The following is a 12,377-nucleotide window of genomic DNA, read 5'->3' as shown; positions in this document are numbered from 1 at the left end:
TCTTTGCTCATGTCGGAAGTATTGTGCGTATTACAAGTCAAAAGTAAAAATATTTGCTTGAGCACAATCAAATGTAATGCTCGTCTGGATAGGGCAACTTCAGAGCTCTGGTTAACTGTTAAAAAAATGCTACTTTTCTTTTTTTTAAAAAAGGGACCTCATGTTATTTTGGGGACAATTGGGTGACATTTAAATTTAACCCTAATTAACCAAAGGTCTGATCTCTGGGTTTGTTTTTAGTGTTAATTGTTATCACAAGCTCCAGGCAGCAATAACCAGCCACTTGTAATGGCTAGTTATTTATTGCGTGCCTGTAAACAGGCGAATTTGCCCGTTGCGGGGGCTTGATAAATTAGAGCTCCACTTGTAATCTAGCCCAAATAGTTTTATCGTAACATTTTTAATTCAAAACGATTTTATATGTTCTCTTTCCCATACAGGATAGAGTTTAATGAGGCTATAATGAAGCCATATGTGTATGCTAGAAGCGTGTAAGGTAACAATACGAACTGTCTCTGAAACATATGTTAAAATATGTGTGCGATTATATCAGCTTTATAACAAAGTATTTCTCACATAGGGCCTGATGAAAAAACGTTCCCAGCTTGGAGAGAAATTATAGTGCAGACTACACAGGGGCTGAACTTCCTGAATTCTAGACATGTGCATTCAGGAGTTTTGTTAACTGCCAAATGCAGAAGAAAGCAGCCACTCGCTACATTTGGCTTTTTTATGGAGCTGGATTTTATCTTGTCTGGATTTACACTGATCTTAGTGTGTTGCACTTTCACAGAAATTAATACGGCTCCGAAATTAGCCGGATGCTGCAAGTTAACGGAACTGCAGAATACACATATATCTACTGCTCTTCAGCTCCACCCTCCACTCCGCGCTGCATGTTCCTGGAAGAAGAAAGAAGAGGTTGCCGCTTGGAAGAAGACTTCATTGTATGGGACAGGAATTTCTCCACCGGACTTCAGGAACGGTGAGTACCAACCTGGGTTTTTTTTGTGGGTTTTTTTAAATTATTTTTTTATTTAGATTAGGGTGGGCATGTTGTAAAAGTGCTAAATGCCCTTTTAAGGGCAATGCCCAACAAATGCCATTTTCAGGGCAATGGATAGTTTAGGTTTTTTAGTGTTAGGTTTTTTATTTTGGGGGGTTTGGTGGGTGGGGGTTTTTACTGTTAGAGGCAGGGGCGTATTAAGGCATAGGCCAACAAGGCCGGTGCCTAGGGCAGCAGATTTTTAAGGGGCAGCAGAATTTTGAGTCCCTAGGGCCACTCTACTGAAATCAGGGCTGGGTGGCTAAATCAACCAATTAGTAATGACTTAAATGGCTAGCCCGGCTATTGCTATCCTATGGGATTGTATGTGGGTGCGCATGACGTGGTGACAGTGGAGGCGGAGCTCACTTGCGCAGCCTGGCCTGGACTGAGAGGGAATGCGGTATTCTTCCTGGCTCCACCGCGTGATTGAGACTCACACAGACTACACAGTGCAGTGTGCACTACAACGTGACCACTGTGAAACAGCATATGCCTTTCTCCCTTCAATATATCTTCATTGGGCATTAAAATACTAAACGGATTAGTCACTAAATACTTGTACATTTACTGTTTGTCTATCTGTCATACATGCAAAGAATAAGTATTTATTGCTGAATCTATACAACTATGTGACTTAAAACACAACTGAAAATATGTTGTATGCATTTAATACATTCAGAAACAATACAAGTATATACTTTATTATGATTGTATCATGTGACTTTATCCCCTAGGATACAATTCCTAAACCTATCATAACTACTGTTGTATTTTTTAAGTATTTTTAAAGGACAGTTTGTATATTCATTACATATTTATCCAAGCAGATATTTTGCTTAAATAACTGTCAATCATCAAAGAAGATGTTTAAGGTCAAACAACTACCTACTGATAAACTATCATACAGTGAAGGATATTTTTTTCTGATATAAACACTTTAATCATCTGACTTGCAAAATAATGTCTTTATATATATATATATATATATATATATATATATATATATATATATGTGTGTGTGTGACCAGAGTGAATGCAAGCCCTAGTGAATATCTACTTAAAAAGACATTATTTTTTTTTATTTTTTACACCCTGCCCCAAAAATATTATGTCTAAAAAAGGCCTTATACCTGGGGTGGGGTGAGGGGGGGGGGGGGCAGCAGAATTTTGAGCGCCTAGGGCAGCACAAAACCTAAATATGCCCCTGGTTAGAGGGGACTTTGTGTATTTTTAATGTAAAAGAGCTGTTTATTTTGGGGCAATGCCCTGCAAAAAGCCCTTTTAAGGGCTACTGGTAGTTTATTCTTAGAGTAGGGGGTCTTATTATTTTGGGGGGCTTTTTTATTTCATGGGGATTAGGTTTCATTTTGTAAACTTTGGTAATTTGTTTTTTTTTATGTTCTGTAATGTTAGCTTTTTTATTTTTTGTAATCTTAGCTTTTTTATTTTTTGTAACTTTAGTATTTTTTAGTTTATGTAATTTGTGTTAATTTAGGGGGTGTTAGGTTAGGGGGCTTAGTAATTTAATTAGTTATTTGCGTTGTGGGTTTTGGCGGTTTAAGGGGTCAATAGGTTAATTAGGTTTATTGCGATGTGGGGGTTTTGCGGATTATGGGTTAATAGGGTAAATAGGTTTATTGCGATGTGGGGGGTTTGCGGTTTAGGGGTCAATAGGTTAATTATGTTTATTGCGATGTGGGGGGTTTGCGGTTTAGGGGTTAACAGGGTCATTAGGTTTATTGAGGTGTGGGGGTTTTGCGGTTTAGTGGTTAATAGGGTAATTAGGTTTATTGCGATGTGGGTGGCTGACGGTTAAGGGATTAAGCGGTTAATTACGTTATTATTTTGCGATGTGTGGGTTTGCGGTGTATGTGTTAATACTTTGTGTGGGAGGTTCAAGTTTTTTTTTGTTATACTTCGTGTGGGCGGTGTTTTTTTTTTTTGGTAATGCTCCATTTGCCTTCACTGCATCCCAGTGGATTCCGAAAATGGCAGGGTGCTAACATTCAATTGAGGATGCGTGCGCCACTGCCGACGGCGACGGACATTGCAAACGCAATTATAGTATAGATACTTTTTACCCCTGTGATTACCATGTATCTAATTCTCTGCAGACTGCCCCCTTATTTCAGTTCTTTTGTCAGACTTGCATTTTAGCCAGGCAGTGCTGACTCATAAATAACTCCATGGGAGTGAGCACACTGTTATATATATGGCATACATTAAATAGTGCTGTCTAACTGTAAAAAAATTGTCAAAATGCACTAGATAAGTGGCAGCCTTCAAGCCTACCTTGGTTTATCTTTCAACAAAAATACCAAGAGAACAAAGCAAATTTGATGATAAAAGTAAATTGGAAAGTTGTTTAAAATTGCATGCCCTATCGGAATCAGTTTAATTTTGACTTGACTGTCCCTTTAACATTTTATTTTCATGCCATTCCTGCTTTAAATATTTATCTAAATATTTGGTTTAAAAAAAGCCTGTTTGATGATTGAAATTTATCAACTGATATTTTAATTTGAGAATGTTGAATATATATATATTTCTCTTGTTAAGTGTATCCAGTCCACGGATCATCCATTACTTGTGGGATATTCTCCTTCCCAACAGGAAGTTGCAAGAGGATCACCCACAGCAGAGCTGCTATATAGCTCCTCCCCTAACTGTCATATCCAGTCATTCTCTTGCAAGCCTCAACCAAGATGGAGGTCGTAAGAGGAGTGTGGTGTTTTATACTTAGTTTATTCTTCAATCAAAAGTTTGTTATTTTTAAATGGTGCCGGAGTGTACTGTTTATCTCAGGCAGTATTTAGAAGAAGAATCTGCCTGCGTTTTCTATGATCTTAGCAGAAGTAACTAAGATCCATGGCTGTTCTCACATATTCTGAGGAGTGAGGTAACTTCAGAGAGGGAATGGCGTGCAGGTTTTCCTGCAATAAGGTATGTGCAGTTAATATTTTTCTAGGGATGGAATTTGCTAGAAAATGCTGCTGATACCGAAGTAATGTAAGTAAAGCCTTAAATGCAGTGATAGCGACTGGTATCAGGCTTATTAATAGAGATACATACTCTTATAAAAATTTAATATAAAACGTTTGCTGGCATGTTTAATCGTTTTTATATGTATTTGGTGATAAAACTTATTGGGGCCTAGTTTTTTTCCACATGGCTGGCTTGAATTCTGCCTAGAAACAGTTTCCTTAGGCTTTCCACTGTTGCAATATGAGTGGGAAGGGCCTATTTTAGTGCTTTTCTGTGCAGATAAAAATACTGACAGAGACATCCAGCTTCTTCCTGCATGTTCCAGGACTTCTCTGGAGGGCTCAAAAGGCTTCAAAGTCGTTTTTGAGGGAGGTAAAAAGCCACAATAGAACTGTGGCAGTTGTTGTGACTGTTAAAAAAAAAAAAAAAAAAAAAAACGTTTTTGTCTTTTATTATTCAGTTTTGGGTATTAAGGGGTTAATCATCCATTTGCAAGTGGGTGCAATGCTCTGCTAACTTGTTACATACACTGTAAAAATTTTGTTAGTGTAACTGCCTTTTTTCACTGTTATTTCAAATTTTGACAAAATTTGTGTTTCTTAAAGGTGCAGTAACGTTTTTTATATTGCTTGTAAACTTGTTTAAAGTGTTTTCCAAGCTTGCTAGTCTCATTGCTAGTCTGTTTAAACATGTCTGACATAGAGGAAACTACTTATTCATTACGTTTGAAAGCCATGATGGAGCCCCATAGGAGAATGTGTACTAAATGTATTGATTTCACCTTAAACAGTAAAGATCAGTCTTTAACTATAAAAGAAAAATCACCAGAAGATTCTGACGAGGGGGAAGTTATGCCGACTAACTCTCCCCACGTGTCAGACCCTTCGCCTCCCGCTCAGGGGATGCACGCTAATATGGCGCCAATTACATCAGGGACGCCCATAGCGATTACCTTGCAGGACATGGCTGCAATCATGAATAATACCCTGTCAGAGGTATTATCCAGGTTGCCTGAATTAAGAGGCAAGCGCGATTGCTCTGGGGTTAGGAGAAATACAGAGCGCGCAGATGCTGTAAGGGCCATGTCTGATACTGCGTCACAATATGCAGATCATGAGGACGGAGAGCTTCAGTCTGTGGGTGACATCTCTGATTCGGGGAAACCTGATTCAGAGATTTCTAATTTTAAATTTAAGCTTGAGAACCTCCGTGTGTTGCTTGGGGAGGTATTAGCTGCTCTGAATGACTGTAACACAGTTGCAGTACCAGAGAAATTGTGTAGGCTGGATAAATACTATGCGGTACCGGTGTGTACTGATGTTTTTCCTATACCTAAAAGGCTTACAGAAATTATTAGCAAGGAGTGGGATAGACCGGGTGTGCCTTTTTCCCCACCTCCTATATTTAGAAAAATGTTTCCAATAGACGCCACTACACGGGACTTATGGCAGACGGTCCCTAAGGTGGAGGGAGCAGTTTCTACTTTAGCAAAGCGTACCACTATCCCGGTTGAGGACAGTTGTGCTTTTTCAGATCCAATGGATAAAAAATTGGAGTGTTACCTTAAGAAAATGTTTATTCAACAAGGTTTTATTTTACAGCCCCTTGCATGCATTGCGCCTGTCACGGCCGCGGCGGCATTCTGGTTTGAGGCCCTGGAAAAGGCCATCCATACAGCTCCATTGACTGAAATTATTGACAAGCTTAGAACACTTAAGCTAGCTAACTCATTTGTTTCTGATGCCATTGTTCATTTGACTAAACTAACGGCTAAGAATTCCGGATTCGCCATCCAGGCGCGTAGGGCGATATGACTTAAATCCTGGTCAGCTGACGTGACTTCGAAGTCTAAATTACTCAACATTCCTTTCAAGGGGCAGACCTTATTCGGGCCTGGTTTGAAGGAAATTATTGCTGACATTACTGGAGGTAAGGGTCACACCCTTCCTCAGGACAGGGCCAAAGCAAAGGCCAAACAGTCTAATTTTCGTGCCTTTCGAAACTTCAAGGCAGGTGCAGCATCAACTTCCTCCGCTTCAAAACAAGAGGGAACTTTTGCTCAATCTAAGCAGGCCTGGAAACCTAACCAGTCCTGGAACAAAGGCAAGCAGGCCAGAAAGCCTGCTGCTGCCTCTAAGACAGCATGAAAGAACGGCCCCCTATCCGGTGACGGATCTAGTAGGGGGCAGACTTTCTCTCTTCGCCCAGGCGTGGGCAAGAGATGTTCAGGATCCCTGGGCGTTGGAGATCATATCTCAGGGATATCTTCTGGACTTCAAAGCTTCCCCTCCACAAGGGAGATTTCATCTTTCAAGGCTATCTGCAAATCAGATAAAGAAAGAGGCATTCCTACACTGTGTGCAAGACCTCCTAGTTATGGGAGTGATCCATCCAGTTCCGCGGACGGAACAAGGACAGGGTTTTTAGTCGAATCTGTTTGTGGTTCCCAAAAAAGAGGGAACCTTCAGACCAATTTTGGATCTAAAGATCTTAAACAAATTCCTCAGAGTTCCATCTTTCAAAATGGAAACTATTCGGACCATCCTACCCATGACCCAAGAAGGTCAGTACATGACCACAGTGGACTTAAAGGATGCCTACCTTCACATACCGATTCACAAGGATCATCATCGGTTTCTAAGGTTTGCCTTTCTAGACAGGCATTACCAATTTGTAGCTCTTCCCTTCGGGTTGGCTACAGCCCCGAGAATCTTTACAAAGGTTCTGGGCTCACTTCTGGCGGTTCTAAGACCGCGAGGCATAGCGGTGGCTCCGTATCTAGACGACATCCTGATACAGGCGTCAAGCTTTCAAGTTGCCAAGTCTCATACAGAGATAGTTCTGGCATTTCTGAGGTTGCACGGGTGGAAAGTGAACGAGGAAAAGAGTTCTCTATCCCCACTCACAAGAGTCTCCTTCTTAGGGACTCTTATAGATTCTGTAGAAATGAAAATTTACCTGACGGAGTCCAGGTTATCAAAACTTCTAAATGCTTGCCGTGTTCTTCACTCCATTCCGCGCCCTTCGGTAACTCAATGTATGGAGGTAATCGGCTTAATGGTAGCGGCAATGGACATAGTGCCATTTGCGCGCCTTTATCTCAGACCGCTGCAATTATGCATGCTGAGTCAGTGGAATGGGGATTACACAGATTTGTCCCCTCTGCTAAATCTGGATCAAGAGACCAGAGATTCTCTTCTCTGGTGGTTGTCTCGGGTACACCTGTCCAAGGGTATGACCTTTCGCAGGCCAGATTGGACAATTGTAACAACAGATGCCAGCCTTCTAGGTTGGGGTGCAGTCTGGAATTCCCTGAAGGCACAGGGATCGTGGACTCAGGAGGAGAAACTCCTTCCAATAAATATTCTGGAGTTAAGAGTGATATTCAATGCTCTTCTGGCTTGGCCTCAGTTAGCAACACTGAGGTTCATCAGATTTCAGTCGGACAACATCACGACTGTGGCTTACATCAACCATCAAGGGGGAACCAGGAGTTCCCTAGCGATGTTAGAAGTCTCAAAAATAATTCGCTGGGCAGAGTACCACTCTTGCCACCTGTCAGCAATCCATATCCCAGGCGTGGAGAACTGGGAGGCGGATTTTCTAAGTCGTCAGACTTTCCATCCGGGGGAGTGGGAACTCCATCCGGAGGTGTTTGCTCAGTCTATTCATCGTTGGGGCAAATCAGAGTTGGATCTCATGGCGTCTCGCCAGAACGCCAAGCTTCCTTGTTACGGATCCAGGTCCAGGGACCCAGAAGCGACGCTGATAGATGCTCTAGCAGCGCCTTGGTTCTTCAACCTGGCTTATGTGTTTCCACCATTTCCTCTGCTCCCTCGACTGATTGCCAAAATCAAACAGGAGAGAGCATCAGTGATTCTGATAGCACCTGCGTGGCCACGCAGGACTTGGTATGCAGACCTAGTGGACATGTCATCCTTTCCACCATGGACTCTGCCTCTAAGACAGGACCTTCTGATACAAGGTCCTTTCAATCATCCAAATCTAATTTCTCTGAGACTGACTGCATGGAGATTGAACGCTTGATTCTATCAAAGCGTGGCTTCTCTGAGTCAGTCATTGATACTTTAATACAGGCACGAAAGCCTGTTACCAGGAAAATCTACCACAAGATATGGAGTAAATATCTTTATTGGTGTGAATCCAAGAATTACTCATGGAGTAAGGTTAGGATTCCTAGAATATTGTCTTTTCTCCAAGAGGGCTTGGACAAAGGATTATCAGCTAGTTCCTTAAAGGGACAGATTTCTGCTCTGTCTATTCTTTTGCACAAGCGTCTGGCAGAGGTTCCAGACGTCCAGGCATTTTGCCAGGTTTTGGTTAGAATTAAGCCTGTGTTTAAACCTGTTGCCCCCCCGTGGAGCTTAAACTTGGTTCTTAAGGTTCTTCAAGGAGTTCCGTTTGAACCCCTTCATTCCATTGATATTAAACTTTTATCTTGGAAAGTTCTGTTTTTGATGGCTATTTCCTCGGCTCGGAGAGTCTCTGAGCTATCTGCCTTACAATGTGATTCTCCTTATCTGATTTTTCATGCAGATAAGGTAGTTCTGCGTACCAAACCTGGGTTTTTACCTAAGGTGGTTTCTAACAAGAATATCAATCAAGAGATTGTTGTTCCATCGTTGTGCCCTAATCCTTCTTCAAAGAAGGAACGTCTTTTACATAATCTGGACGAGGTCCGTGCCTTGAAGTTTTACTTACAAGCTACTAAAGATTTTCGTCAAACATCTTCCCTGTTTGTCGTTTACTCTGGACAGAGGAGAGGTCAAAAAGCTTCGGCAACCTCTCTTTCCTTTTGGCTTCGGAGCGTAATACGCCTAGCCTATGAGACTGCTGGACAGCAGCCCCCTGAAAGGATTACAGCTCATTCTACTAGAGCTGTGGCTTCCACCTGGGCCTTCAAAAATGAGGCCTCTGTTGAACAGATTTGCAAGGCTGCGACTTGGTCTTCGCTTCACACTTTTTCAAAATTTTACAAATTTGATACTTTTGCTTCTTCGGAGGCTGTGTTTGGGAGAAAGGTTCTTCAGGCAGTGGTTCCTTCCGCTTAATCTTGCCTTGTCCCTCCCATCATCCGTGTACTTTAGCTTTGGTATTGGTATCCCACAAGTAATGGATGATCCGTGGACTGGATACACTTAACAAGAGAAAACATAATTTATGCTTACCTGATAAATTTATTTCTCTTGTAGTGTATCCAGTCCACGGCCCGCCCTGTCCTTTTAAGGCAGGTCTAAATTTTAATTAAACTACAGTCACCACTGCACCCTATGGTTTCTCCTTTCTCTGTTTGTTTTCGGTCGAATGACTGGATATGACAGTTAGGGGAGGAGCTATATAGCAGCTCTGCTGTGGGTGATCCTCTTGCAACTTCCTGTTGGGAAGGAGAATATCCCACAAGTAATGGATGATCCGTGGACTGGATACACTACAAGAGAAATAAATTTATCAGGTAAGCATAAATTATGTTTTTTTTGGCTTTTCCAGCAGTCCTAGAAAATTGTAAAAAACATCTCTAGTTTACGTTGAGTTTGTAGAATGCACACACACCATTTTTCTCAAGGACATTACTGGAATACTGTGATTCACCCAATTTTTATTTTTCAGAATTAAATTATATTAGTTTGTATTAAAAAAAAAGTTTGCTGTTTTATAGGCACTCTTCAACCCAATTTTATCTTTGATTCCTTTTCACAGTGTAACAATTATTATATATAGTGTGATCTGGAGAAGACACTCAATATAGTGTGATTTGACTAGACCCTAGAAACCATTCTAATGAGGGCTACTAAATGATATAAGGTCTAGGAAATAAAACATACAAGGAAATACTTTGTGATCTTAGTACATATAGCTCAGAAAAGTAAAGAACAGAGGTGATCTCACCAGCAGCACAATATTCTTAAACTGTATCTGTTCAGCCCCTGCTGCTGCAGCCCACAGGGACATCTCCTGGTAGACCAATCCATCCTTGCTAGCAACACTCATGGTTGACATATAATATTCGCTAGGAGGTTTTTTGAATGGGATATTATTTTTCTTCATTTTTTTATCAAGAACGTGTAAGATTATTTATGGTCACCTATAGTGTGGTGCTTTTATCCGTTAGCATTGATACAGTCTCCTAGTTACTATATAATGGTATTTGTTTTTTAGTAGAAATACACTAAATAGCATGTGTTTTTCTTTTTATTATCTTTGTTTTTATTTAAATCTCTATTGATTTTGTAAAAAAACAACAAGCTAAATAAACATTTAAATATAAAATAAGTATACCACTGTTCCAGAGATATTCTGGCAGCCCATACAGTAAAAACATTTATATATTGAGTGTCAGCATGAATTTTAATTTGTGAATTTCTTTCAGACAGGAAATATTTCTCACGCTTTAGATCTCTCCAGGGAGTGTCTGCTATACGGTATGTGATTGTAAGCTATGTTATATAATATGCAAAACGTTGAGAATATAACTAAGTGATTGAATGTTAGATAGAGTAAGATGATATGACTGGTTCTGTCTAATTAGGAATAAAATTAGTGTGTTATGATCTCTACAAATAGCATGAAATACACTTAATAAAGTTGCACTTGGTTTTTACGTATTAAATTGATATGAAACCCAAAATGTTTGTTTTGTGATTGAGAGAGATAGAATACAATTTAAAAAAAAACTTTCCAATTTACTTCAATTTTATAAAATGTGCTTTGTTCCAATGGTATTCTTTGTTGAAGAGATCCCTAGGTGTCTGGAGCACTACGTGATATGAAATAGTGCTGCCATCTAGTGCTCTTGTCAAAGATAACATCCTTGCAAAACTGCACGTGCACGCTCCTGAGCTTTTTTCGACAAAAGATACCAAGAGAGCAAAGAAAAATTGATAATAGAAGTAAATTAGAAAGTTGTTTAAAATTGCCTGCTCTATCAGAATCATGACAGAAAATTACCTTAATGACATCCAAGAGAAATTACTGTTTAAAACCACCAAACAGCTGACTGAATAACCTGTAAAAGCAAATTGTACTGTATCTTTGGAACTATTTCTCATGCACTTCTCAGGCTTCATTAAAGGGATATGGTGTCTGTAGATAACTCGCTTTCGCCTAGATTACGAGTCTTGCGTTAGCCTTAAAAAGCAGCGTTGAGAGGTCCCAACACTGCTTTTTAATGCCCGCTGGTATAACGAGTCTGGCAGGTACAGGTGTACTGCTCTCTTTTCTTCCGCGACTCGAGCATACCGCAAATCCACTTACGTAAATGGCGTATCCTATCTTTTTAATGGGATTTGCCTAACACCGGTATTATAAGTCTTGGAAAAAGTGAGCGGTAGACCCTCTCCTGTCCAGACTCCTACTGCATTTTAAAGTCAGTAGTTAAGAGTTTTATGGGCTAACGCCGTAACATAAAACTCTTAACTAAAGTGCTACAAAGTACACTAACACCCATAAACTACCTATTAACCCCTAAGCAAACATTAGTTAAATTTTATTAACCCCTAATCTGCCATCCCTAACATCGCCGCCACCTACCTACATTTATTAACCCCTAATCTGTCGCCCCAATATGGCCGCAACTATATTAAATGTATTAACCCCTAAACCTAAGTCTAACCCTAACACCCCCCTAACTTAAATATAATTTAAAATAATCTAAATAAAATTACTACAATTAACTAAATTATTCCTATTTAAAACTAAATACTTACCTATAAAATAAACCCTAAGCTAGCTACAATATAACTAATAGTTACATTTGTATCTAGCTTATGGTTTATATTTATTTTACAGGCAACTTTGTATTTATTTTAATTAGGTAGAATAGTTATTAAATAGTTATTAACTATTTAATAACTTCATAGTTAAAATAAATACAAATATACCTGTAAAATAAATCCTAACCTAAATTACAATTACACCTAACACTACACTATCATTAAATAAATTACCTAAATTAACTACAATTAATTACAATTAAATTAAATAAACTAAATTACGGAAAAAAAAAACAAATAAAAAATAAAAAATTAAACATTTTTAAAACTAATTACACCTAATCTAATCCCCCTAATAAAATAAAAAAGCCCCCCAAAATAATAAAAATCCCTACCCTATACTAAATTACAAATAGCCCTTAAAAGGGCTTTTTGCGAGGCATTGCCCCAAAGTAATCAGCTCTTTTACCTGTAAAAAAAAAAGACAATACCCCCCCAACATTAAAACCCACAACCCACACACCCAACCCTACTCTAAAACACACCCAATCCCCCCTTAATAAAACCTAACACTACCCCCTTGAAGATCACCCTACCTTGAGACATTTTCACCC

At 39.6% G+C, this 12,377-nt stretch overlaps 1 protein-coding gene across 1 annotated transcript in view; it reads left to right on the top strand.

The window, feature by feature from the left end:
• P4HA3 (prolyl 4-hydroxylase subunit alpha 3) overlaps positions 1-12,377 on the top strand; it is a 156,210-nt gene that overhangs the window by 99,258 nt on the left and 44,575 nt on the right. Inside the window, exon 5 of the mRNA XM_053708742.1 lies at positions 10,422-10,473. Coding sequence (XP_053564717.1) covers positions 10,422-10,473 — 52 coding nt within the window. The remainder of the gene's footprint in view (positions 1-10,421; positions 10,474-12,377) is intronic.

Source organism: Bombina bombina, chromosome 3 (genome assembly GCF_027579735.1).
Source record: "Bombina bombina isolate aBomBom1 chromosome 3, aBomBom1.pri, whole genome shotgun sequence".
Classification (NCBI taxonomy): Eukaryota; Metazoa; Chordata; class Amphibia; order Anura; family Bombinatoridae; genus Bombina; species Bombina bombina.
This window is presented reverse-complemented; position numbering and strand designations above follow the sequence as displayed.